We start from the raw sequence: 27,339 nt of genomic DNA on the forward strand, positions 1-27,339 counted from the left end.
CAAGCCCAGAAAAGGGGGCGTCGCTGGGGGATTAGGATGAGGACAAGCTCCTGGGGGCTTGGGATGAGGAATCCTCCGGGGGGATCCAGAGGAATCCAGACAGAAGGAAAGGTGGGGGTTACAATCCGAGGGCAGAGGTGACCTCCAGGACGTGAGCCGGATGCAGCGTCGGGCGCCCACCCCACCCAGGTCTGCGCACCACCCAGCTGGCAGCCCCGAGGAGCCAGCCCTGGCTGCTCACGGCCCAGGTCCTCTGCGGTCAGTGAGGGGCCCCTCATTGGCCCCACCGATGCCATGTGTCATTGCTCAGAGGGACAACTGCTCAAAGTGTCCGCTGCTCAGACAGACGCAGGATCCAGAGCGAAGGGACCAGGCTGTGGCCTCCCATGTTCTGCTGGCCTCTCTCTAGGGTGGGCCCCGTATAGACGTCCCTCCTCATTGGGTTCTCCAGGTAATTCTGGCCGGGCCAGGCCTATTCGCTATAAGCCTCTCCATGCGACAGTGCATTTCCAGAAGATGCCGTATCATCTCACTCACGCAGGCAGACGCTCAGCAAGCCTGAGGCCAATGGAGTTTGTTTTGCATCTGGACGGAAGCTCAACATGCCGTCCTGAGGAACAGACCCATCGCCACGCTCCGGGGAACTCGGGTCTGGGTTCCATTCCTCCACGCCTACGGCAGCATGCGCTCACCCTACCGAAGCCGGGAGACGGGACCGATGCCCAGTGCCCAGCCAAGAAGACCAAGAACCAGGCGGCCCTCCTGGAACCATCCAGAAGGGCGTGGAGCCGTCTGGGCCGGCCCTCACGCGGCCTGCTTTTCCCTGGAGAGGTGTTTATTCCGGAAGCGATCGCTGTCCTAGCGACACCGTGAAGGTCTGCTCCTGTCCCGGAGGTGAGCCGAGCTCACGGTCTGTCGGTGCAGAGGAAGCCGGGTGCACACATGCACACCAGCCCCACAGGACAGGATGTGGCCTGGAAGGCAGGCCCCCCTTTATGAGACCAGCGTCTGCGGCTGTCCTGGGTGCCTTGGCCCACCTCTGAGCCGGCCTCATTCCGCATCATGGCCGTCCAGTCTCCCACGCAGGATGACTGGTCTCTGATTTACCATCCCCCACCGAAGCACATTTGGGTCATCCCCACGATTCGGCACACCACCCACTGCTGCGCTGAACATCCGGGCATCGCCTTGGGTCGGGCCCAGAGGCGGGCTACTGGGTCCACGGATTACTCTTGTCTTCACCGCTCATGGGTCCAGGCCAGTGGTCCTCACTGGTCATCTTGGAAAAAGTTCTCAGAAGATAAAAAAAGTTGTTAAAAAAAAAATCTGGAACACATTCTTCTGCCCAGGTTTCCCCTTGGAAATCCATGCCGACGACGCTCACAGCTGAGCTCGCTGCCGCAGGGTTGACCCCAAATGAAATCCCCCCCAATTTGAAACTAGGGGTCCAGCCCTGGCTGGTGTGGCTCAGAGGATTGAGCGCCGGCCTGCACACCAAGGGTTGCCAGTTCGATTCCCAGTCAGAGCAGAGGCCTGGGATGCGGGCCAGGTACCCAGTTGGGGGCGCACAAGAGGCAACCACACATGGATGTTTCTCTCCCTCTCTGTCTCCCTCCCTTCTCCTCTCTCTAAAAATAAATAAATATTAAAAAAATGTAAAACTAGGGTTCTGCGCCTCCCAGGGATGGAATACCATCCACGTGGTGTCTGCGTGGTGTACCCAGTGGCGCTGGGAGCCAAGAGGGACAGGGGGCAGCCCCACGCCTCTGAGTCCATCCTCAGGGGTCCTCACCCTGGCCTCTTCCTCCTGCTCTTTCTAAGCCACCGTGGGGACACGTCAACCTCGGGGACTGCAGACGCCCTGTTCCCGTCTGCACAGGGGTGGGTCCCCCATGCGGCTCTGCCAGGGTGCCTGGAGCACTTGAGGGCACACGGAGAGGGCGGATCCGCACAGATGGGGCAGCAGGCCAGGCCGCGGGGCCCGAGGCTGCAGCAGGGCCCCTGCCACTGGCCTGAGAGGCAAGGACGAGGGCGTTGGAGTGACCCTCTGGTCATGAGCATTCATAGCTTCAGTCCTAGGCCTGTGGCTGGCCCTGTGCTGGTGGACAGACGGACGGACAGACGGACACTTGAAGCAACACTGGGCTGAGAGAGGTCAGCCAATGTCTGTGCCATGCACAGCGCAGCGTCCTGGCCCACATCGAAGAGGGAAAACATCATCGGCTGTGCCGTGTGGTCCCCTCTCCGGGACGTGTGCACGCGGTCACGCTCCTGCGTGCACCTGGTGGCGGCTCCAGGGGAGGACGTGGCGGTCGCCCCACCTCACGCAGACCTTCAGAGCGAGAAGAGTGGAGGCTGCAACCCCCACTGAGGTGGGGCGACCAGTGGCTCCCACTGCTTGTCTGGATTTTAACTGCGGCAGGGGGGTGTCTGCGAGGACCGGGGTCCAAGTGGCCAGCCGAGTCCCTGCCACGAAGCGAGACCCAGCTGCTCTGGGACCTCAAAGCCACCGGACGCAGGGAGACAACGTGGCAGAGAATCCTGTCCGAGGCCCCATCTGGGCTGAGGTGGCCCAGCACCCAGGTGCTCCATCTGCGGGCTCCAGCCACATCGCCGGACCCCCCGGGAGCCCCCACCCGCAGCCCCTTCCACACCACCAGCCCCAGCCATCGACCACCCCTGCCGGCAGGTCCCTGCTGTGCTCCAGGCTGCGCCCGCCCGGGAGGACACACGCTCCCGGCTTCTCTTGTCCACAGCTTGGCCAGCGATTAGCTCTTCATCCGGGTGTGTTCACGGCCGCACCCATCAGACCAGCAGGAAACAGCCCCGAAGCCCAAGCGGGACCGGCACCCAGGCTGCAGTACCCCGAAGCCCCACTAGGTGCCAGAATGAAATTGCGCGTCCTGGGTCCTGCCCTCATCTCTGCTGCAGGGACTCCTGGTGCGTCCCTCTGACCCCAGCCACATCCAGGTGCGTCCCTCTGACCCCAGCGACATCCAGGTGCATCCCTCTGACCACGGCGACCTCCAGGTGCGTCCCTCTGACCCCAGCGACATCCAGGTGCATCCCTCTGACCACGGCGACATCCAGGTGCGTCCCTCTGACCACGGCGACCTCCAGGTGCGTCCCTCTGACCCCAGCGACATCCAGGTGCATCCCTCTGACCACGGCGACATCCAGGTGCGTCCCTCTGACCACGGCGACATCTAGGTGCGTCCCTCTGACCACGGCGACTTTCAGGTATGTCCCTCTGACCACGGCGACCCTGAGGTGCGTCTCTCTGACCACAGCGACCCTAAGATGTGTCCCTCTGACCACAGCGACCCCAGGATGTGCCCTTTTGCTCCAGAGCAAGCTCCCCATGTCGTGGCTCAATTCCGACAAGGAAGGGCACTGAGGGGAGTCTGGACGGAGGAAGCGTCCGCGTAGATCCCACGTGACGCACGCACGGCACCACGCTCCTTGGCCACAGCAGCTGCCGTCGTCACTGTCACATGGACGCCAGGCTGCGGGCTGACCCCTGGCAGCCCCCGTGGGTCCCAGCCCCACTGGCCTTGCTCCTGGGCTGTCCCCTGCCCCGGTGCAGTCAGGGCCACAGCCGGCCTCCCTGAACACCTGCAGACGGGGCACGGCGAGGGGTCCCCTGGAGAAGGCAGTCACGGCGCACGTGTGAGGACAACACCCGTCACAGAGCAGGGGGCACACGGAAGAGCCTGCAGAGCACGGGGTCCCTTACCCTTTCTCCGGGGTCACCCACTTGGCCAGTGGGACCCATCGTTCCTGGAGGTCCCGGGAGACCCTAGAATTAAAAGTAAAATCAGAGCAGAGTTCAAAGATGCAGCCACAGACAAGGCCCCTTCCCACCTGGCTGGGCCCCGGGGTGTCTGCAAAAGGCAGCGAGCGCCCCCGGTTCCGTCCAGGGGTGTGAAGGGGCATCCCTGAGGGCCCACCCCTGAGCACCCCCCGCACGCCATGCAAACAAAAGGGGACACTCACTGCGGGGCCTTCAGGGCCGGGCGGCCCCTCCAAGAGCATTCCCTGCAAGAGAGGGGGGTGGCGTCTGAGTCTGGGTCCCCCCACCCCGAGGCCTGGGTCAGCACCCCCCATCCTGGTGGGGGCCTGCCGTCTCTGTGACGGGGGATGTGGGGGTCCACAGTGACCATCCTCTGGCACGTCCAGGAACAGCAACAAGCCCAGGACAGTCACCCACAGGCTCCCTCGAGAGCAGCACGAGAAGCCCCTCACAACGCCGAGAGGAGAGCGGGGGACGCAGACCCCGGGCGACGGCTGCCTGAGGAGGAGGGGCCCCAGGCCCAGCGCAGGGGCTGTCGGGACTGACTGCTCGGATGGGCAAAGGCTGGCCCCCCGCCCAGCAGCCCAGAGCAAGTGGGCCACACGGCCGAGTCCACGGACACCCGGCCGCCGCCTGCTCCAGCCGCGCATGCGGCCTCTGGCCCCACAGACCTCACTGTCTTTACCCCCAAATGAGGACAAGGCCTCCTGTCCGCTCTGTCACCTGTCCCCAAGATGGGGTGTGGGCAGGAGAAGGGATAGTGGGCTTCAGCACCCTGCCGGACAGAGCTCCCCGGTCTGGGTGGCTCCCCACTCTCGGGCCCCCATTTCCAGACCCCTGCCCCAGGCTGGATTGCACCCCTGTCCCATCAGAGCCAGGCTGACCCCCTCAATGTCCTCTGGGACTCACGCCCACCGCGGGGGGGTTCTGAGCTGATGCACAACCTTGCAGGGAAGGAAAGGGTCTCTCTCCTTCAGGGACCACCTAGCTGAGGACGCAGTGGGGCTGGTGTCTGGGGTTCACCCGCAGCCCCCTACCCCGACCCCAGGAAGCACAGTAGCTTCTCCCTAGGGTGCTCAAGGCCATTGTGCCCTGGACTTGTCTTCAAAAGGGGCTTGTCCTGTTGTGAAGCCGACATTACTTTCTGGGAGTAAGGGGTCAGGCCCCGCAGGGCAGGGGGTCAGCCCTGGTGCCAGCCCCGTGGGCGCTCCCGGTCAGGAGGTGGCAGAGCCCGTCCGGCCCCCTCCCCGCCCCATTAGAGCTCCCCAGCTGCTGCGAGGACGGGCGCCGTGTTTACACAGATGCGCGCACAGAGAAATATTTGTACGTGGGGCCTTACACGGAGCCCGTGCAGACAGCTCTGCAAAGGCCGCCCGCCCGTCTCCCATTGGGACGAAGGCGGCTGGGGAGGCTCAGACACTGAGCTGGGATTAGGAGAGAAAACACCGGCCGCTGCAGGGCCGGGCACTGCAGTGGGCTCCCCAGACGTGCCGGCTGCTGTTCTCGGGGCACTGGGCTCCCCTGGCGGGGGTCTCACGGGAGGGATGCTGGGGACCGTGGCATCGGTGAGCCCAGCACAGGGTGCCTGCGCTCTCCCAGGCAAAGCCATCAAGGATGTGCCCAGGGCCACCACCCTCCAGTGCGGTGAGGACACAGAGGGGGGCCTTGCGGTGGCACCCAGCCCCGTCTGCACGCCACCAGGGCGGAGGCTCCGATTCAGAGTTCCGCCGGGGAAAGGAACCGCAGGCAAAGGCCTCGGCCCGCCACGCAGAACTGTGGATGGAGGCCCAGCCCCGTGCCAAGTAGCACCTACAGAAAACCGTGCTGGTTCAAGTGCAGGGGAAGCAGACGCAGTGACTTGTTGGCCTCTGGCGGCCGTGCACAAGGCAGCGAGACACTGATCTGGGGCATCCCGGTCCCTGAGGTGCCGGGGCGGCCGGGAGCCCCGATGCCCATCACCCCAAATGCTCTGGGCCGAGCGGATTCCTGTCCTTTCACGGAGCCTCTGCCATTGCTGACAAGTCACCAGAAGGAGCCGGGCCTGAGCGGGGATGGCCAGCCGGGTCCCTGAGGTGGCGCGGAGACGGAGCTGCTTCCCAGGGCGCCGTCAGCAGTGAGTCACGTCCCCCCAGACGGAGGTTGCTGGGGCCGGTGGGGGGACAGGAAACCGCCGCCCCTGCCTCCACGGGCCGGGACGCCTGCACAGTCGGCAGGGAGGCCACGTCAGCCTCTCCCAGGACCCGGCCATCTGCTGGTGGCAGCTGAGACTCTGAGGACACCTGGCGAAGCTCCAGGTTGAGAAACTCCAACTGTTTACACGGTCCCTCGGGGCCCGCGGACACTCCGAGCGGGCGGGGGACTGGGCTGGAGAGAACACGGGCCTTCCCTAACGGCGTCCAGATGGCCCACGTCCCCCTGCGGACACGCTCTGTGCTGGACAGCCCTGTCTTCTCAGCCCACCCCCACCCGTGGGCAGGGAGCTGACCCCCCACCCCACCCAGGAGCGGGGACACACGGTCTGTGAGCAAACAGGAAGCCAACCCAGAGAGAGGTGTCAACCCAGCCCCCCAGAGCGAGGGGACCGGACCTGGACTCCACACCAGGGCACGTCCCTGGCTTCCCTCTGTCTTCCAGGGCAAGACGCCCCTTTTGCTGAAGCACTGGGGGCAGCACACAAGGCACCCCAAGTCACCAGCAGGTTCACCTGGGGACCAAGACCATCTGGGGAGATGTCCCTGTCAGGCCTTGCAACCCAGTAGGATAAGCCCAGCTCGGGTGATGGGGGGGCCACACCCCGTTATTCCGCGATGGTTCCCAGGCTCCTCCCCAATGAGCTGTCAACACTCGGTGTCAGGACTTTTCACGTGGCTAAGCGAGGGTCCACCTGGGCTTGGCGCCTCCTGGGCACCTCTGCACCCTTCCCTGCCCCCCCCCCCTCAGACCCTCAGAGAGCACCGGAAAGGAGACGTCCCAGCCCAAAGAAGGGATGTGTGTCCACCACGGGGAGTGGCGGTCCCCGTCCCCGGACAGGCCTGTGGGGAAGCGCAGAGCCGCACAAGATGGCCTTCGCCCCCTCGGGTGCTTCCCCGGCTGGGAACGGGCCACGTGAGGGAGCTCTGCCTGCTGGTAGTTGCACCCCGAGATGGGATACATCCCAGCTGCCCTGGTCACGGGGCCCGGGCCCCTCTGGGGAGACACGGTTTGCCACATGCCGGCAGTCAAGATTCTGGAAGAGCCCCTGGCTCCCCAGGAGGATGGAGGCCACTGGGACCCCCCGCCCAGGAGCCCACGGGCAGATGGGCCCTGGGAACTCAGCCAGAGGAGCCCCGTCCTGGCAGCAGAGCCGCAGCCCAGCCCCAGCCTCCGGACCGGCCTTGCGGCAGGACATGCCTACCCACTCGGGCACTTGGAGGACGTGGCAGGGTGGACCTCGGCCCCCAGCCCCTCCCACTCTCTTCCGGGCCGGCCCCCCAAACCCAGCACATGCAGAGCAGGGGACCTGCCCACCCAGACACTCATGGGCACCCGCCACGGGAGTGGGGGGAGCTCAGGGCCCAGGCAGCTCTCAGGCCACAAGGTACACCGGGTGCCACCAGTCAGGCCCAGCTCCCTGAGGTCCGGGGACGCCCCAGTGCTGAGGGGCCCCCGCCAACCCCCCCCACCCCACAAGGGGCTTCAAGACCTCCTCCCTCTCTCCCGGTGGCTCCATGTGGGGACGCTGTGATCTCGTAGCCTGGCCTGGCTGAGCTTTACTCAATGGGATTTCGGGGCTCTGTGATCTAGGAGATTCCCCGGGCAGGTTTCCTCAGCAGCCTCAGGGGCCCCGCGGCCGTGGAGGCAGAGCCCACGGTGGACTGTCCCTGCCACTGGCCCCCGGTCCGCAGCGCCCGGGGCCCCCGCAGTCCTCAGTGACCCTCCAAAGGGCTCTGCCTCCCTCTCAGGACGGCGGGACGCACGGGTCTGACAGGGGCGGGGCACGGGGTCCCGGCCACTTGAAACCCGTGCAGCCATGGCCCTGCCCCCGCCAGGAGCACTCCCCACCCGCCTCTCAGCAGCGGCGGTGGGTGTGCCATCCCCGAAGTCATGGGGCTCCTTGCAGGGGCCCAGGGCCTGGGGCACAGCGGTCCCACGGGTCTGGCCGCGTCCCCTGAGCTGCGACGCTGCGCCCCCACCCCCATTCCCGGGAGAGGATGCGAGGACGTCCTTACCGGTTCGATGATGGCAGGCTCTCCCTTTTGACCTTTCTCGCCCCGTGGCCCTTCGATCTGGGGGTGAGAAACGCAGAGGACGGGGAATGAGAGGGAGGCCAGGGCCGGGCTGACTGCGCGTCTGGGACCCTGGCCGGCCCAGGAAGCCGCCCCACCATCCCCGCGCCCGCCAGCCCCTCACCCCTTCGAAGATGGTGTCCTGGTTGGCGGGCATGCCCGGCCCGATCTCAGACGGGGAGGCGGTGGGGTCGTAGTAGGTGTCATAGTAGCTCTCGTCCAGGTTCTTGATGGTTTCCTCGGTGAACTCCCCCTCCAGGTCGTCCTTCCCTTCCCCAGGGGGCGGAGCCGGCTGAGAGCAAGGGGGGCCCAGGGTCACCCCATGGATGGACGAGGGTGCCAGGTACCTCCAGGGCCCACACCCTCGGGCTCAGGGACGGGGGCCTCCCAGGAGCCTGGAGGCCAGTGTGTTGGGGGACCGAGCTCCTGGGGTCCCCGGTGGTCTGAGCACACAACTCACTGTCACTACAGGGAGACTGTCACCCCCCTCCCCACCGCCGAGACCCATGGCTGGCGAGGGCTGGGCTCAGGAGGGTGGTGCCACTGGGGTCCACCGTGGACCTCAGGCTCTGCAGATAACATGTCCCCCATCCCACGGCCCCCGGCAGAGGGGTCAGGACCTGTCAGAACCCAGCCTGTCCCCTCTGCGGCCACCTAGAATTCAGCCACTTTTAAGCTTTGACTACATGTCTCCTGTTGTGCTGAATTCCTTCCTAAGCGGAAACTCGGTAACATCCCCAGGGCGGCACAGCAGCGCCATGTTGTAAATGACAACACTGAGGTCGCCGTCACTGGGGGAGACGTCAGGCCAGGTCCGCCAGACGGGAATGCCCGCATCACACCCCAAAGTGCCCGTCTCACGGTCAGTCAGGTCCCCAGCTCTGCACCCACCGCCGGACCCCTCCCCGACCACATGCAGGGACGTGGGCTGCCAGCACCTGTCCTCATCCACGTCCACCTGAACCCGGACACCGGGGTGCCCTCTGCCCGCTTTGCAGATCCACCAAGACCCACCGGGAAGCGGCCACCCCGGGAGCCCCGCGAGGAGAGGTGGGGGTAGGAGCGGCGCAGGGGGCCCGACCCGGCCCGCGCAGAGGGGAGCAATTACGTTGGAGGCATTGGATGCGCCGGTGGTGCCGCTGGTGGGGGCCCCCGCCCCTGCGCCGTGGTCGGGGGGCTGGTCAGGGTCCTCCACGCCCTCCACGTAGCTGATGTCCTCGTAAGGGGGCGGCGTGTAGTAGTCCTCGATGGGCACGTAGTCGTAGTCCCCTATGCTGGGGTCCACCTCCTTCCCAGCCCCCTGGCTGGTGTCGGGCCCCGGGGCGGCGGCCGTGGGCGGTGGGGTCAGCCCCTGCGGGCCCGGCAGAGGGACAGGGCATTGGGGAGGCCGCGGGTGCCAGGCGCCGGGCCTCAGGCTTCCTCTGCCATGGAGCGGCCCCCTCAGCCACCCAGGCGCCCCGTGGACTCCGGGGGCAGGGCCACCTCGGTCCCCCAGGAGGGGGCAGCCCTGCCTGGGGCGGGGGCGCTGCCGATGGACTGAATCCCCCGACTTATGCACTTGAAAAGGGTGACTGTACCTCAAAACCTTGTTTAAAGAAGAGGACGCCCCAGACAGAGAAGCCAGTGTCCCAGCCACCCTTGGGGGGGGGGGAGCGTGCTGCTCCCCCTCTGCATCCCCTGAGGTCACAGGTCACCACAGACAGCCTTCTCCCAACATGCCCCCCGAGGACAAATCACATACGGCCCCTCACTTCCCAGCCGGGTCCCCACCCACTGCCCCCCAGGTGGCCCCCACATTCACACTCCGCACAGCTCCCTCCCGTCCCCCGTCCCCCAGCAGCCCGCAGGGACCCGCGCTGGTGGCCCCCAGACCTCCGGGATCTCCGTGGTCTCTTCAGCAGCTTCCACCGGCTTCCTGGTGGCGGCGGGCTCCTTGCCCGGGTCGTCCGTGTCCTCGTAGTAGGGGTACTCGTAGTAGTATGTCTCGCCCTCGCCCTCTCCTTCCGGGTACTGGGGGGACACCCGGCACGTGAGGGTGGTGGGACAATCCGGGGACCAGCCTGCCCTCTGCCCCACGCGCCGGACTCCGTGGGAGATGTGGGCACCAGAGAGCCGTGCCCAGCATCCCCGAACGCCCTGGCCCCATGAGACGCCCCAGGGAGGAACAGGGTGTCCCTGGTCCCCTTCAAAGAAAGTTGAGTTCTAAGAGGCACAGATGTTCTGACCCTTCAGAACCTGAGAGCCGGACACAGCCCGGAAACTCTGGCCCTGCCGGCCGCGCCCCGTCACTCCGCCTGAGGGACTCCACAGCAGCAGAGGGGACGCGCTGGGCCCGGGGATACTGGTGTCGGGACCCAGGAGGGACCAGCCAGGAGGCCTCGGCTGCAGGAACTCGGGGGGACGAGACGGGCCTGCCGGGCCCCTGCAGCTTCGGGAGGGAGGTGCCCGCCTGCCGTCGACCAGCCATGAAAGGCGGCCAGGAGAGAAGGGCCAGGACTGAATGTTACATAAAAGAAACGGGGGTTCATCGGAGCAGAGCTGGGAGGGGTCCCCACTGGAAGTGGGGAAGGAGTTGCAGAAAACCATTAACCAGGCTCCGCTGGCCTGTGAGGGCTGGCCCCAGACCACAGCAGGTCGCCGCGAGGGGGCGAGGCCTAGGACCCACTCCTGGGACACACGGGACGAGGCCGCTCCGCGCGCTGCCGCGCTGGGGACAGAGGAGAGCCATTCTGCGTGGACGGCCCTCACGCCCCCCTCCTGGGCAGGCCGCGGGCAGCTCCCCCCAGACTCAGCCACCAGGCACCTGCGGCATCTCTGCTCGGACAGCCTGTCAGGTCACAGCCAGAGCGCACAGCGCTCCTCGCCGTTATCGCCCAGAAGCTTGTTTGAAGCTTAAGGAGAGGGTTCCTGCCGAACGCCCCTTGTGGCTCAGTCCATGTTCTCGCCCGGGGGGAGGGGGGGGCGATATTTAAAATGGAGGTGTCACAGCTTGTGTGTCCCTCCACCCTCACCCTGCCGGCCTGACCCCAGGGCCCCCCACGCACCCAGCCAGTGCAGACTCACGTATTCATCGGGGTTGGGGTCCTGGGACTGGGGGGTGTCGGGGACGGCCGTGTCACAGTCAGGACTGTAGTGCTCGCAGTAATCGTAAGCCGCCCGGGGGTCTGAGACGAAGAGCAGCTGCTGGATATCTCCCTGCAAAAGACAAAGCCCGTGAACAGGCGGCGCACAGGGACCCACGCGGGGACCCGGGAGACCAGCCTGATACCTGAGAGGAGACGCCCGTCCTCAGCCAGCCTTCCCCTCTGGAGCTGCTGCCCCCTAAACCTCTGAAGCTGGGCTATTCTGCCCACCCATCCACCATCCATCCGTCCGTCCGTCCGTCCGTCCATCTGTCCACCCACCATCCATCCATCTGTCCATCCACCATCCTGTGCCAGGAAGGCAGAGACATGTAGGAAGGAGCAGGTGTGGTCTGCCACTCCAAGTTATCGAGTGTGGGTCCTCGGACAGCCTCCTGGGGTGGGTGAAGCAAGGTGCCAATGGCATGCAAACCCTTGGGGAGGGGATCTGTCACCTTCCCCCAACCCCGAAGGCTCTGCGGGAAACCTGGCCCAGAGACGGGATGAAGTGGGGGCCACTCAATGGCAGAATTGGGTGACAGTCCCCGAGTCCAGACGAGGCCCATTAACCCTGGATCCCGAGGCATGGTTCCACACATGTTCCCCTGCCTCCCGGCTTGGGTTTGAAACCCCGGAATGATGAGCCCAGAGCTTGAAATTCCTCAGGCAGACCCATCCCCCGGTGGACAGCTCTCCGGACCAGAGATCCTCTTGCGGTCACCCCACGGATGGCTCTGCCTCTGGCCACACACAGATGGACCCCCTCCACCTGTGTCACTGACCGCAGCACCCGCAGCCCTCGGCCATGCTGCCACCAGCCTCCTCCCTCCTGGGGCCGGCAGGGTGCAGACCAAGCCTCCTACAGCCACCCGGCCCAGGGCCCACCGCAGCCGACGGGGCCTCACTGCGCAGCTCCCTGCCCGGCTCGCCACCGGCCCCACTCAGCCAGTCCCTGTCATTCTCCCGGCGTCAGAGGCCCTGGCCCACAGCTGAGCTCTCCCGCAGAAGAGACCGTGACAGCAACAGTGGATCAAAGCCACGTGTTTTATTAAGGAACACGGCTCCTGGTCCGAGTTTCATCCAATTCCAATAAAATGTGCTCTCTCCACTGGCAGCCTGACACGTGAATATACCTTCTCCAAACGCAGTTACAGGAAGGAAGAGGAGGCTCGGGGGCCATCGGGGGGCCGCCGTGACTGCCGGCACTTGGCGAAGGCCTGCACATGTCCCGCATGTCTGGCTGTCCCCGTATCCTGGGGCGCCAGCCCAGCACCAGGTGACCGGGGGGCGGGGCCAGGCGCGGGGGGGATGCGCCTCCCTGGGACTCACCCTGGGCTCCAGACCCAGTAGCCCGACCCTCAGCCACCTGGCTTCCCACCTTCCCCACCACGCACTCCCCACGATGCAGCAGACTGAACACGTGACCAGCCGAGGGCCGGCCAGAGCCACCCTGGAAGCATGAAGCCCCTTTATTTCCGGTGCCGACCCTCCTTGAAAAACGCCAGTATTTGTTTAAAATCACTTTTCCCACCAAATCTCCAGGTGGGTTTTCACACCACGAAAGCCTGCCCACCTGTTCCGTGAATACTCAGGAGGCGGGGATCCAGCCACTGCCCCCCCACTGTGGAGGAGGGGACACTGAGGCCCGGGTGCTCAAGACCCACACACCCTGGTCATCGGAATGTGCAGCCAGGGCTGACGTGGCCCCGTGGTCCTCACCCGAGCTCCCACCTTGCGCTTTAAGCCCCAGGTGGCCCCTTAGAAAGCGCCCCTCCTCCCCTCCCCAGGGCGCCCTCAGGAAACCCTTCTGGTCCTTCTGAAACGTCCCGTCAGAGCCAGCACACTGCTGTCCGCGGCAAGAGGCACATGCAAGACTCTCCATCCCAGCCGCCCCCAGCCCGGCGACCCCAGACGGGACGCCGCCTCTGGGAGCCTCGGCCTCCCCGCCTCCTCCACGCTCGTGGGGACCGGGCACAGAAACACGCCCTGCCCCGGTGACACTGCCAACCCAGACCCTGAATGGCTCAAGCGCCCTCACCCAGGGGCAGCACGCCCCTCGGCTGGCCCCAGCCGGACCCATGTCACCTTTCAGCTACGGAACAGAAATCGCAGCTTCGTGATCCCTTCGAGCGCATTTTCACGGTGCCTCCTGTGATGTGAACCCAAGCGCCCAATGACGGACCCTGAGACTCACTCAGGGAGCCCCCTCTCCTGGTGGGAGATGCTGGGGGCCTGGAACAACGCCCAGGGGCCCCGGTCAGCAGGACGGCCCTGGGCCCGGGGGCATCGGTGTTTTGGCAGACAGGGCAGAAGGCTGGCGCCCAGGGCCGGCTGAGACGCTCACCTGCAGCTGCAAGGACCGCCCACAGCGAGACCCCCGGCCTGCAGCCTCTGACGCTCCGTGAGGCTGGCCGCAGGTCAGCGCCACTGCTGGACAGAGTCTGACCCTCCCAGAGGGCACCCCAGGATTTCTCTGATGCAGATGGCCTCTCAGGGAGGTCTGTGACCCCCTGGGAACCCTCTAGCAGCCTGGCCTTGACCTTGGAAGGGCCTGTTGCCCCCTCTCCCAGAGGCAGCCTTACACCCCCAAACTCGCAAGCCTACACCCCACTTGCAGGATCTGAGGTTGTCTGGTTTGTGTTTATATGAGTGCATGTGTGCATGTGTGATATGTGTGCATGTGCATGTGTGTGTGGCGGTGTGCGCATGCACGTGTGTGTGTGTGTGGTTTGTGTGCACGTGTGGTGGTGTGCGCACATGCATGTGATGTGCGCACGCACATGTGGCAGTGTATGCGCGTGTACGTGTTTGTGCGTGTGTGTGGTTTGTGTGCACGTGTGGTGATGTGCGCACATGCATGTGATGTGTGCGCGCACATGTGGCAGTGTATGCGCGTGTACGTGTTTGTGCGTGTGTGTGGTTTGTGTGCACGTGTGGTGATGTGCGCGTGTGCATGTGATGTGTGTGCGCACGTGTGGCAGTGTGTGCGCATGTACGTGTGCATGCGTGCATGTGTGAGTGTGTGCGTGTGCACCCATGTGATGCACAGGACTGTTGCTGGGCTTCCTGCCCTGAATGGCCCACAGCTGGATGGGAACAGGAGGGGGCCCTGTCCTTGAGCACCTGCAGGACAAAGTGAAGGGGACACCACCCCTGGCCAGCCTTGGCTGCTGACCTTGGAGCGTGCAGGGGCGACACACAGAGGCCTGGGACTGCGTCCCTGCGCACAGCAAAAGCCCACCTAGCCCTGGGCTGCGGGCACAGACCCCAGTGCTGGCCTCCTAAGGGCCACTGCCCCGTGCCCCTCACTGTTCCACGTCTGCCGCCCACATCCTGTCTGGCCTCACCCCTTCTTTGTGCCACACGGACAAGTCCCAGGCCTCCTCGCAGCCTCTGCATTTCACAGACGCACAAAGTGGGGCTCCCTGGGGAGCCCTCCTGAAAGCATACAGAGTGGGGCGGCTCCTGAGTCACTGTCTGCTGTCCCCACAGCTGCACCCCACAGCTGCCTGGTCCCCTTGGAGTCAAGTCCTGTGTCCTGTGCATCCGACAATCTTGGGCTCCCAGTTCCCATAAATGACCCATCACTTCACCTGGCAGCCCTCGGCGGGGGGCGGCACCAGCCCAACCGGCCTCAGAAACTCAGGCTGCACTGACCCACCTGATGCCCGGGTCAAGGCCGCCAACAACTCAGTCACGCTCTAGTCGGCCCTTCGCAGTCCCCCTGCGGCGGCCCGAATCGCCGGCCCGGAGGAGCAGGTGCCGCGGCTCACACCATCCCTCGCCCTGACAGTGCCCAGCTCTCTCCTTTTTCATGTTTATCTCTGACCCTGCCAGGCCAGTGGGCTCTGCTGAGCCCCTGGAAGCTTCTGCCGCCGTCCCCGGCATCCTTACGGCCACTCCGCTCGGCGGCCCAGCCCCGCCGCCCGTGGTCTGTCTCCCCGCCGCAGACGCCGGGAGGCAGCAGGACACACGCTTTCCTTCCTCTCCGGGAGTCAGTTCTGCCTTTTCCGATAACGAAATCTTGTCCGGCCTACACTTCTGCTCTGGGCAGAGCAAGGGGCAACGCACTCACTGGAGAGCTTTGTGACCTCGGGGACGTGGGGACAGACATCCCAAATCAGGGCACGTTGTGCCTTTGCCCTTCGGCCCCCCTCTGTGCCATTTGATCCCCCATCCCTCCCCTCAAGGGAGCCCTGCCCGCCCCGCCGCACGGGCCCCACGCTCGGCTCTTCCTGGGATTTTATAGCCTCATTTTCGCCGGAGCGCTTCACACGTGTGAAGGGAAAGGCACAAGCTGAGAAGAAGGCGCTTCCTGTGGAGGCCACAGAAGGCGTGGTCAGCAGGCGTGCAGCCGGGGAGCGGAGCAAGCCCGGGAGGAAAGCACCCACTTTCCTGCCACCCGCGGGCTCTGGCCACAAATCCGCACGGTCGCTGCCAAAGGCAGCCCAGTGGAGTCAGTGTGCCCACCCACGGGCCCCGCATGGCGCCCAGGGACGGGAGAGGGCGGCGGCAGGAGCGTGGCGGCTCTGCAGGCCCACGCACCTGGGTTACCGGCCCCGCCAGTGACACTCAGAGCGGTCCCCAAAGCGTGGCGCCACGGTGTCCTGGTCTGTGAATGCGGGGGAGCCACACTGGCGGGGGGGCCGCTGGGGGTGCGGCTGCAGGGGCCGCTGGGGGAAGCCACACTGGGTGGGGGTGGGGGTGCTACAGACGCTGCTGGGGGCTGGGTCCGCCCGCCTCTGCTCACGGGAGCCGGCGCAGGACCACAGCACCCAGGGTCTCAGCAGCGCGGGCTCAGGCCGTCCTCATCCACCCAGCAGAGCTTCCTCCAGGGTCCTGGCGGCTTCGGACAGACGTGACTGGGGCGCAGTGGCTGGGGGATGCCAGGCCCCCCCTTCCGTGAGCCAGTCCCTGACGTTCTGGGAGGTGACTTCACACAAGAAAGGCCACCCGATTCCCCTGCTCAGGTTCTTGCAGCCCAGACCCATCACATTGAAAACCTGGCCGGGACGCTGTTCACCCATGAGTCACACGCTGGAAAAGCAAAGGCTCTGCCAGACCAGGGCGAGGTCACTTTTTCCGTGATTTCTGGGGACCCCGCAGAGTCAGAGAGGGGGTTCAACGCTACGTACACGGGTGTTGAGTGTCTCCACGGGGTCAGAAGCCACTTCCTGCTGCACCCCGGCCCCCCCTCCCTGGCCCTGTCTGTGGCCCCCCCACACATGGCAGCCTGGGTCCCCATCTGATTCTCACCAGCAGGCGGTGGACGCTCCAGGGGGCCTGGGGTCCCAGCTACTCACGCCTGCGCTGCTGCAGGCTGCAAAGTGCCTCACCGGAGTCTCCCCGTGGGCGGGGGCAGAGGAAGGGGCTAAGGGCACTGGGACAGGATGGGGGATGGTCAAGTCCCAGCCTCACTGCACCCTGAAGCTGGCTGCTGACTAAAGGGTCAGCTGAGCGAACTGGGGGGGGACATTTCGTCCTCAGATAGAGGGACAGAGCAGCAGAGCCAGGGTCAGGGGCCGGCGGACAGGGGTCCACCAGACTTTGTAAGGAGCTTGGGTCTCAGTCCCCTCCCTGTCGGCTGGCCGTGTGGCCCTGGACATGTAGATGACCGGCCCAGACAGACACGGAGGCCCAGCCTCGCCGCCTGGGCAGCACAAGAGGGAAGCTGCCCCGCCCTCCTGCCCTCTGAACCTTCAGAGAAGCAAGCCTGTGGGGACACAAACTTTGAGACAAGCTCCACAGAGGAAGGGACACAGACCCGCCTCGTGACGGAAGGGAGAGGCGAGGCACGGACCGCAGTGGCCTGGCCCTGGACGCCCCCGTCGCAGGCTGGGGGGCCTTACGTGAATCACTGGGTCCATCCCGGCCTCCAGCGGTTTCCTTGTAAAGGGGAGAACAAGACCCACCTGCCGGAAGGATCCCAGGCTGAGCATGAGGGTCTGTGCAGAACGCTCCACGGGCCGTAAACATAACGAGGCGAAACAAACAGCAACTGCCACCACCACCGTCACCACCATTGTCACCGCTACTGTCACCACTACTGTCACTGCCACCATCATCATCATCACCAACACCAACACCATTATTGTCACCAGCAACATCACCGCCATCCCTCCCATGTGTACACCTATGTTGTTAGTTACGTAGGTTTCAGAGTGTAGAATAGACGTAAGGTTCCTACGTCACGGGGCGTCTGGAACATCATACCCGCGGTAAGTGAGGGGGTACTGCATTGCCGTCATCACAGCACCTCCACCACCACCACTGCTCCCACCACCACCTCTACCACCACCACCATCACCAGCAACAGCCCTCGACCCCTGACAAGGGCTCGCCAGCCCCCCACATGAAGGCCATCCGCTCTGACTGTTCGTTCATTCGCTCACTCACCCAGTACCTGTAGCCACTCTGACGAGTCTTGCAGGCACAAAGACGAGTGAATGAGTGATCCTGACCTCAAGTCTCTACCTCTCGGTGGCCCCTAGGGAGGCAGCCCAAGTGACCAGGTGACTACATGCGTAGGACAGTCTAGGAGGGCATCCTGGCGGTGGTGACCTCAGAGCTGGGCCCTGGTAGGGGAGATGGGCGCTACAGTCCACCTTCATGAACATCTGCTCCTTGTGTTCACTCTGCAACCGCCTCATCCTGTCCCCTGGGCTAGACACCCCAGCCTCAGGCACCGCCCCACCCCCATCCTGCCCTCCTCGCTGAGGCCAAGACTCCAGGTGCGTAAGTCAGCCTCAGCTGGGCACGGCCCAGACCCCCGGTCACCTGCTGTCTGTTCTGAACCCAGTACTGCGAGGCCTGCTGCATCCCACCCACGACCCAGCCCCTACGTCCTTTCCGTGGGAAATGCTTCGCCCCTCCCGCCTGCTCTTGCACAGCGGACCGTTTTGAACCAGGTGCAGAAATTCACATTTATCCTGACTGAATTTCATTTCCTTAGGACCAGAGCACGGCCTCGGCCAGAAAGCCCTTCCTGAGTCTCATCCTGCCAACCAAGACAGGGACTTGGCAGCCGTGACCGTCAGACCTGACTCGGGGGGTCTTCCTGCAAACCCACGCCACGGCCACCAGAGAGGTTCTCACAGCCTGTCACCTCCCCCCACTGGGGGCCTCGGGGTTCTGAGCCAACGGCGGCTGGGGCCTGGACTTCTCGGGATGCGAGGCTCTAGGCGCCTGGCCTTCCCAGGGCCGAGGCCAGCACAGCGTGGGCAGGACCATGGATATGAGAAGGATTTTCCATGTTCTCAGATTGGGACTCTGAGCAGGACCAGCAAAGACCGCCAACAAGCAAACGGCACAGCTCTCCGCTGGGCCCTTCCCACCCGGGACACACACTCAGGGGCGGCTCCCCAGGGCCACCAGAGAGCTTCCACGAGGGTCCAAACCGCGAGCCGGGACTGTCCCTCGGAGGAGGAGTCCCATCACAGCGCACACACTCCCACCTGACACCTGTGACCCGGCACCTGCAGGTGAGGCTGAATCCCAGCTGCTGCCCCTCCCGGTTGAGCTCGCAGACCTCGCGAACCTCCCTGCCGATGAAGCAGAGGCACCAGTGACAGTAAGCGAGATCACTTGTCACTACAACTCTCCCACGTGTGGTCAGGGGAGCCCGAGAGTTCACGGTGACCCACGGGCCACGCCCAAAGGCCCCGTGCCACCATCCACGCTCGGGCTCGCCGCCTGCAGGCCGGAGGCTCTGCCTCCTGTCGTCCCCCAAACAAGCCGGCAGCCCCGTTTTCTGGACGACGGGCCCACAGCACAGCTCCTGGGCTCAGGTGGGTGGGCTCCTCTGCACCCCACACCTGTGCCCCCCACCACTGCAGGCAAGACCTGGGATCACCGTCCAGAGCGTCAGGCTGCTCCTCTGGAAAGCCGGCGCCCTCCCCACCTCCTGGTCCCACCCGGCCTGTCCCTGCGTCCGTGCCTTCCCTCCGGGGCCACAGAAGCATTTCAGGTCACCACACAGTGACACCCCCTCCTGGGCCCTGGACGCCAATCCTCCCAAGGGACCCGCAGACCAGGAAGCCCGCAGGACCCGGCACTCGTCAGCCCATCTGGGCCAGGCCACGGGAGGTACCGGGCCTGGGGGCTCTGTGGGGTGTCTCTGGACCCCCTGGGTGGAGACAGCCCCCCGCGGCTGCCGGGCCCAACACGGACCATGAGCGCCCAGCCCCGCCCCGGCCGGCACAGGCGCATCTGCAGAGCCCGCCGCTCGCCCTGACCCCCTGAGGCGCAAGGCCTGGGAAAAGCTCCGCGGCACAAACAGCCATGGGGGACCGCGCCGTGGCCCCGCGCCACCCGCTCCCACCGGCCTCTGCTGAGCAGCTGCGCTCTCCCGATGCCCAGATGCTCGTGGGCCTGAAGCCGGCCCTGCCAGCCGCCTGCCCCGGGCAGAAGTCCAGGCCGCGGGAAGGTGAGGTCACCGGCCACACAGGGAAGGCCAGCTCTGGCGGCCACTGTCCCAGCAGACAGCTGTGCTGGCTCTTCCTGGAAGGTTTCAGGGCTCCACAGACCCCCGAGGCCAGGGGCACCTGCAGGCCTTCAGGGGCAGAGTGGCCGCTGGGGACCCACACTGGCCAGGGAAGGTCACAACCTGGTTCCTGGGGCCGCGGTTTCCTTGGTCCAGTGGACAGAGATGCACGGGCCACCGTGACCGTCGCACCCGAAGTCCATCATGAGGTCAGGACAGGACCGTCCGTCAGGCTCTGGGCAGCCGCGGGTCTGGGGCCCAGCCCCGCCCGCTGCCGTCTGGCTGGGTGACCTTCAGCAGGTAACCCACCCTCCCTGGTGCTGGCTGCCCCGGCGCGGGAGGACGGACGGGGTGCCGCGCACACGGGGCGCGTGTTGTCGTGGACCCCACCGGCCGGCACGGACCCTGACTGGCCTCCCTCCCAGCTCTGCCACCGAGGAAACACGACCCCCATCCCCTCGTGCCTGGTGCCCTCACTCGCTCCCTGGCAGCCCCGCTGCGTTTCCACAAACACGATGTTCACTGGTTCCCAAGCCCTGGATGGAAACAAGGTGCTTCCCACCCGAGAGGCTGCAGGGGCTTCTGACCAGGGGTCTGGAGAGCAGCTCTCGACCTCACCTGACGGCGGCCCACGGCCCGCGGCCCGCTCAGCACCTCCTCCAGGACACACAAAGTCCCGGGAGGAGCGACACGGTGGCTTTGGAAGGGCCTGGAAGGTCCAATGTCCCCCGTACCGCAGGGCGGCCTGGTCAGAGCCCGCGTCGCCCCAGGTCTGGGGAGACCAAGCCGGCGGGGGCTGCCGCTGCTGCTTCAGCCGCACACCCCGGCCCCGCCTGCACCCCGGCGGCCCCGGCGCCGTCCAGCTAAAACTGCGCCCTGCCCTGGGGGGCGGCGCCGGGGGCCTTGCCAGTCTCTCTTCCCAGCTCGCTCCCTCCACGGAGCTTCACTCCAGACCAAGGGGGCCTCGGCGGGGCCCTCCACACCCCAGGGCCAGCCCCAGGGCCCCCACGGACTCTAGCGGTCCGCAATTCCTGCCTGGAACAGAACTGAGCACAAAACTCAGTGTCTGCTGCCAGACGGACTGGCCCGCCACCCAACCTCCCAGAATCCTTCGGGCTCCCGCTCCCGGAGCGGCGGGACCAACTGGCTCTGAACGAGGGGGGTCGCCCTTCCAGGGGAGGAGTGTGGCTGCTGCAGAAGCAGTTTCCAGCGGCACCAGCCCCTCCTTTTAAAGAGCTTCCTCTAGGAGCCAGGCGGTTAAAGCAGGAAGTGTCGCCATTTGGGGTCTGCTGGAAGGTACAGAGTTAAACCACTTTTATTTCAAAAAAGATATCAAGTCTGTCTCACCCGCTGCAAGACAAAGGGCAGCTGGGACTACGAGGCCAACCCACCAGCTTGAGCACATGCCCTGTGAAGGAAAAAAGGGGGAAAAAAAACTAAAAGATGGTCTAGGAGCCCTGGCTGGTGTGGCTCAGTGGACTGAGCACCAGCCTACGAACCGAAGGGTCTCCGGTTCAATTCCCAGTCAGGGCACATGTCTGGGTTGGGGGGCAGGTCCTCATAGGGGACACGTGAGAGGCAGCCACACATGGATGTTTCCCTTTCTCCCGTCCCTCCCCTCTCTCTAAAAATAAATAAATAAAATCTTATAAAAAAAAAAAAAAAAGACGGTCTAGGGCCACCGAGGACGTCACGGGCTTCCAGCCGCAGTCTTCACTGGGAAAGCCGGGCCACAGTTTCCAACACAGACCAGTTGAGGGTCAGCGGGAAGGCCGGGGCTAGGAAAGCATGTCCCTTGGACCGTGAACAACGCGTGGTCAGCACACGACTCCATCCCTGGCAGGGCAGCCACTCTCGCGCAAACTGAAGCAGCGACCGGGAAGAGCGGCCCTCCAGCATCTGGGACCGGTTCCTATCCTGCGGCCTGGGGCCGGCCTCAGCCTCAGATGCGAGGCAGCGGAGGAGGAAAACAGGCTGTTCAAGTCGAGATCCATTTCTTTTAGGAAATTATTCATGGTTTCCCTTCTGGAATGCTGGCTGTGGGCCGCGCACACACGCCTCACACGCCTGCCGCACGGGGGAGGCCTTGTGACCGTCCCCATCGGACAGATAGGGACAGGCTGGTGAACGGCGGAGCTGGGTCCCACCAGCCCGGGCCCCTGCGGCGCCGCCTGCCACCGTGGATTCTTGGCGCATTTGTCCTCAGGGGAAAGCAGCTTTCCTGGCTCAGTTAGAACATCAAGGAAGCAGAATTTCTTTAAGACCTTAACTTTTCAACGTCGCTAAAGCTTTTCCCCGACTCTTTCCAATAAAAGGCGCCGTGCAAGCACACAAGGCACGAGGAACGGCCGCCATCTGGCAGAGCAGAAAGGCTGCTGCACGCTGCCGACCCAGCAGGCCTTCCCACCCCCAACTCAGGACCTCCGCAGCAGAAGGATGGGCGGCGGCGGCTGGGACCCTGACAGTGACCTCGTGCCCAAGCCGAGCGCTTCACGGGTGAGCCCAGGTAAGCGCCCCAGCACCTCTCGAAACGTCATAACTAGTCTCCCCGTTTTACGCACCAACGCCCCCCGCTTTATCTACACCAGCAGAAACTCCATGCCCGTCTGTGCAACCCCCAGGAGAGCCCTGAAGCCGCCCCGCAGTGCACCCGGGGTCTCTGGTCAGACGTGAGCTCAGAGGCACGTCTCCACAGCTGGCAAAGCTTGGCAGAGCCGGCAGGATCCAGGCACAGCCCACCGTGCCATCCCATGGGCTCAGGTGCCCTGAAAACCCACTCCACGGGGGGCTGCCAGGCTTGGCGAGACCCACAGACCCACCTCCCAAGCCTTCAGCCGGCGCCACGCCACGCACAGGTGACTGTTCTGATTGCTCCTCGGTTACCCGCGCCAGGCTCCATCCCCCTCGTCACCCACTCCCAGGGACGCTGGGTTAGTAACGAGGACAGTCAGCGAGCGCTTCCCTGGAGGACGGCAGTGGCTGCGCAGATCACACCAACATCACGCATGTGGGCCAGAACCCTGCGAACCTGCCGTATGTGTGATCCTGTTTCACAGGCGGGGGAGCTGAGGCCCAGAGAAGGCTGTGGGCCCCACGTCCAACACATGAGAGCGCGGACTGGGGCCCTGGGGACCACACTCAGGCCGGCAGTGCCCCCGGACGTCTGGGTCACAGTTACGTCCCCGGCCCCGGCATGACTTAAGAGAAACACGAGGCTCTGGCAGACCCTGGAGTCCGCAGGACCTTCAGCACCGTTAACGCAGACGCGGAGCAGTTAGCACGTGTCCTCGGTCACCCAGTGCCCACGGCAGGGCCCCGGGGTCCGGCCAGCGCCTGTCCAGCCTGGCAGCCCCTTGCCAAGCAGACTCACGGACCCAGGGCCCCACCTCTGTGTGTGCCCCGGAGAAGCGGGGACTGACTGGGAGCAGGTCAGGCCACTGCTGCATGGACACTCGAACATGACTGCATGTGAGCTGGTTGGGGGCTGATGCTGGCCCTCAGGGGCTTCTGAAGGAAGAGCTGCCCGTCCTGCTCCATCTCTGGGATCCGAGAGCTAAGGGAGGCCCTCGGAGACCACCTTGCCTCCTCCACAGCCCGGTACATAAAAGCCAGCAGAGGGGTCCTGGCCATCACAGCCCTGAGCCGGCGGGATCTCTGCTCACTGAAGTGCCTTCCGGAATGCAGGTTCCAGGGCCTGCCGCAGCCCCTCGGGAGGCATGGCCGAGGGATCTGACCGCTCACAGGCGCCCAGGCTTCTGGGGCGCGCCCAGCACCTGGGAGCACCGAGTACCTGGGGCGGTTGCCCCGCCCTGGCAGTGGGAGGGAGCTCGCCAATGCTATCTTATGCTGAGCCCAGTCAGGGAAGGAGAGGTCGCGGGCCTCCTGGGGGTTTCCGGAGTGGGGGTCCCAGGGCCCGCTCCCTCCAGCTCTGGAGGCATTGCCCAGGCGCGGCAAGGCCCAGGCTGGGCACGATGGGCACTACTGAGATAGAGCAGCTGTGAGCTGTGGCCACACGTGTCTTCCTGAAGCCCCCACTCGCTGGCCAAGCTCCGTGCCCCACGTCACCCTGAAGGCCCCCGGATGTCGGAAGGGCAAAGTCCTTCCCAAGCTGGCCACCAGGAGACACGGATATTGAGCCCTTGGACGAGAGAGGCCTCCACTGTCCCCACGGGGCTGCTCCGTTCCCATAGGCCAGCAACGCCCCTTGGGACGGGGGCAGAGGCCTCAGCCCGACAGGAACCATGGCCACATCGGAACGCCAGCCGTCGCGGCGGAGGAGACAGGCCTGCCCCACCTGGGCCGTGACCACCTGCCAGCATCCCCCCCAGGTGGCGTGCGGGACAGCGGCCCCTCCTGCTCACCTCAAACACGTCCTCGTCTAGAATGCGGGTGCCGAACACAATGATGCCGTTGGTGTCTATCATGGGGTGGTCACTGCGGTCCAGTAACTGGGTGACCTTCTTTCTACAGTCCAGGATCAAAGTGACGTTTTTCCTGTGGACGCTGAGCGCGACTCTGTGCCATCTGCAAAGAAACAGACAGCCGGGGCAGGTGGAGGGGGGCGTCAGGCGACTGCGCTGCCCATTACGGGGGACACGAGGAAGGAGCCCTGTTCCTCGCTCCGTCGCGCTGGGGCGGAGCCTCCGCACAGGTCCCAGCCACACACCACGCCCCTGGGGGCCTCCGGCATCCAGCCTCTCAGCCCAGGTCAGTGGTCTGAAGCCAGGGCCCTGAAGCCTCCTGCAGTGGGCTCGCCACGGGGTCCAGGACAGGGACACACAAGGGTGTCGCCTTATGTGGAGCATCTGAACCCCAAGAGCGAACAGCAGGCTGCTACAGCAACCAGGTTTGATGGGGGACGAGGGAACCAAGGCAGCGACATGAACCTTGGCAAGAAACCCAGGCGCCGTACCCTGGTCATCCCGGCCCAAGGCCTCAGACGTGTCAGCCACCAATGGGGCGACCCCCAGCTCTCCGGGGTCTTGGCATCCGCCCCACAGAATCCTGGGAAGGCCCGCCTGATGTTAAGTCATTCCTTCTCACATCTCACGTGTCTGTGCCTGTCAGGATTCCTTAAATCCTTTGCGGAACAAGTCAGGTACAGTCACACGATCGCCTGCGTCCCTCTGAACTCGGAGGCTGGCGTCTGACATGTTTCTGTGCACGGTGTGAGGGGAAACGGGGCCCAGAGAGAAGAAAGACCGGGGCCCAGCTCCCGGGGTCCAGCTCAGGGCTCGCTCCACCTGGGGCGCACCTGGAGGCGTCAGGGCCCCTGCCGCTACAAAGCACAGCCAGCTGGCACGCCCCGGTCTGGCCCGCCCAGACCCCACGGCAGGACTGGGTCGCTGAGAGGTGCCCACTTACTTGCCATCGGACAGGTTGATGCCCCTGAAGAGCGGGTAGTCTTCAGGCCCCGGCTTCCCCGTGTGGTCCTCGTAGAGAAAGACCGGAGAGCGGCCCATCTCCAGGCCGATCTGCTGAATGCCCTGCTCATTGTAGATGGAGACCAGGAAGGCCTGGCTGCCCTTCTTGGCTTTCACAGTGGTGAGGATGGAGAAGTCCTCAGGAAACGCGGACGCTGCATGGGGGACGGAGAGGAGAGGTGGTCGGGAAGCCCCCGGCCACGCCCACCGCCACAAACAAGCCCGCTCAGCGACCTGGCGGCCCTGCTGCGTGTGAGGCTCCCAGCCATCAGCTGCACCGCCGCCCCTGACCCAACGGTTCCTGCAGCCCTGGCTGGCCCCACACAGCCAAGCCCGGCCCCTTTGAGGCTCAGGTCAAAGGCAAGGCTAACCCAGTCCTTCCAGCTGAGAGCCTTCCACGTGGGCCTCTCAGTTCCTACACTTTGAGACACCTGTGTAACCCAGGAGACCCTCCTAGAACGTGAGCTTCCTGAGCAGGGCTGTTTCCGGTGCATCTCAGGACGCACTGTCGTGCCTAAAGCTGTGCCTAGCGGACTGTGTTTTATTCGGTGCCCTCGAGGGCTGGGGTGGGCGGCGAGGGGCAGGGAAAGACTGGAAACTCACTTTCTGCCACTTCCTGGTGGACACACAGAACAGAAAAGAAGTAGAAGAAACAGACAGAGAAGCACGTGAGCTCCGTAAGAGCCAGACCCCAGCGGCCCTGCCCCGTGCACTCCAGACCTCTCCGAACTTCGTCCCAGGAAACCCGTCCATCTTCCCGCCGCCGTGTGCAACCTGCCGTTCCGCCGGGAGCGCGTGCCAGCGGAGCACCTGGAGCGCGTGGGCTCGTCAGTGCAGCCGTGGGCAGCGGGCTTCTCAGCCCCGGCCAGAAGGAGCGCGTCCACAGCGGGGCGGGGCGCACACTGAGCGGGGGAGGGGCAGAGCCTGCGCGCAGCTGCTCGCGCTCAGTGGTGTTAGCGAGGCCCGTGGACCTGGCCCAGAGCCTGGAGGAGGAAGGATCCGTTATCAGCTGCTCCTTGCGGAAGGTAACAAGGTCAGCCAGACGGCCCAGACGCCAGCCAGGCAAGGAAGCGACCCCTGGGTGCCCTCTGCTGGTGGCACTGCCACATGGCTGGGCTGCGGGGTGCCCCGCGAGGGAGAAGGGGGCGTCCAAAGCACCGGGCCAAGGGCGTCCTAGGACCTCCGAGGGGCGGAGGAGAAAACCTGCCGTGACCCCTGCATCCAGTGCAAGACCAGGGTAGAGAGATCTTGCTAGGGCGGGGAGGGGGTGGGAGGGGACACAGATGCCTCACAGGGTGACACCAAGTGTCCCTGAACGGCCAGCGCGGAGAGCCGTGGGAGGGCTTGAGGCTGAGACAGGCAGGCTGAAAACTCCCTCCCGTGGGCCCAACCCCTGGCCGAGGGGCCAACACGGACAGGCCCAGGCTCCTGCGTTAGCGGGCGGGAGGCTGGGGTCTGCTTGTGCTCAGTGCCACGGCCTGGCCCCCGGGGGCCCGCTCCAAGCCCCCTGCCCCAGTGCTAGGGACAGCTCCAGGTGGCAGGTGGCAGTGGCCCGCATGGAACGGACTCAGGCTGCCTTTCCACTGCCGGACAGGAAGCCTTTGGGGAGAGGCTTGTGGAGGCCACTTAGTATCAGTTGCACAGGGTCTCTGCAAATGTGGGTGCGGGTGGGGGGGGGGACCCAGAGATCGTGGCCTTGGCTGGACCACCACGGGGACAGCAGGAGCCGCCTGGCAGGCTACAGGAGGAGACCCAGCCGCCAGGCCCGCGCGGCAGGGCTTGGTGGCTCCATCTGGTCCCTGGGGAGGTGTTTGACCTGAAGCGTCTCCGAGGTCACTGTGCACACATGTCCAGGATGGGCTATGTGACTACGATCCGAGTCAGGGACTCCCTGGCCCTCCTTTCCAAGGGTCCCCTGCCGCCCACCCTCACCCCGTGACGACGTCACGCCCCACTGGGGTCATTGTCCTGTCGTCAGGAGCCGAAGCAGCCACGCTGCCTGGGACGGTGGGCCCATCCCTCCGCCACCTATTCACGGGCTCCTCCGAGTGTCTATGTCCCCGTGGTAGCAAACTTCTCAGCTCAGATAACCCAAAAGGGAAAACTATATTTAACATTCCTCTCTCTCCTGGCAAAACAACAAGGGACTGATGGTCCCTCAAGAGAGGGTCCCCTCCAATCGTGACGTGAGCTGCGTCACCGCACGGGCTGGGGACACGGAGCTGCCACCTGTCACGGCCAGTTTTACTTCTCA

At 65.0% G+C, this 27,339-nt stretch overlaps 1 protein-coding gene across 2 annotated transcripts in view; it reads right to left on the minus strand.

Moving 5' to 3' along the window:
• The window catches only part of COL5A1 (collagen type V alpha 1 chain), a 126,113-nt gene that overhangs the window by 66,871 nt on the left and 31,903 nt on the right, over positions 1–27,339 (minus strand). For both annotated transcript variants that reach the window (XM_090274986.1, XM_090274985.1), the window contains exons 3-11: positions 25,027–25,240; positions 24,024–24,186; positions 11,122–11,253; positions 9,931–10,068; positions 9,167–9,409; positions 8,183–8,350; positions 8,002–8,058; positions 3,997–4,038; positions 3,737–3,799 (exon numbers count right to left, since the gene is read on the minus strand). In XM_090274986.1, the coding sequence (XP_090131112.1) occupies positions 3,737–3,799; positions 3,997–4,038; positions 8,002–8,058; positions 8,183–8,350; positions 9,167–9,409; positions 9,931–10,068; positions 11,122–11,253; positions 24,024–24,186; positions 25,027–25,240 (1,220 nt within the window). The remainder of the gene's footprint in view (positions 1–3,736; positions 3,800–3,996; positions 4,039–8,001; positions 8,059–8,182; positions 8,351–9,166; positions 9,410–9,930; positions 10,069–11,121; positions 11,254–24,023; positions 24,187–25,026; positions 25,241–27,339) is intronic.

Source organism: Furipterus horrens, unplaced genomic scaffold (genome assembly GCF_987537825.1).
Source record: "Furipterus horrens unplaced genomic scaffold, mFurHor1.1.pri manual_scaffold_4, whole genome shotgun sequence".
NCBI classification, from domain to species: Eukaryota; Metazoa; Chordata; class Mammalia; order Chiroptera; family Furipteridae; genus Furipterus; species Furipterus horrens.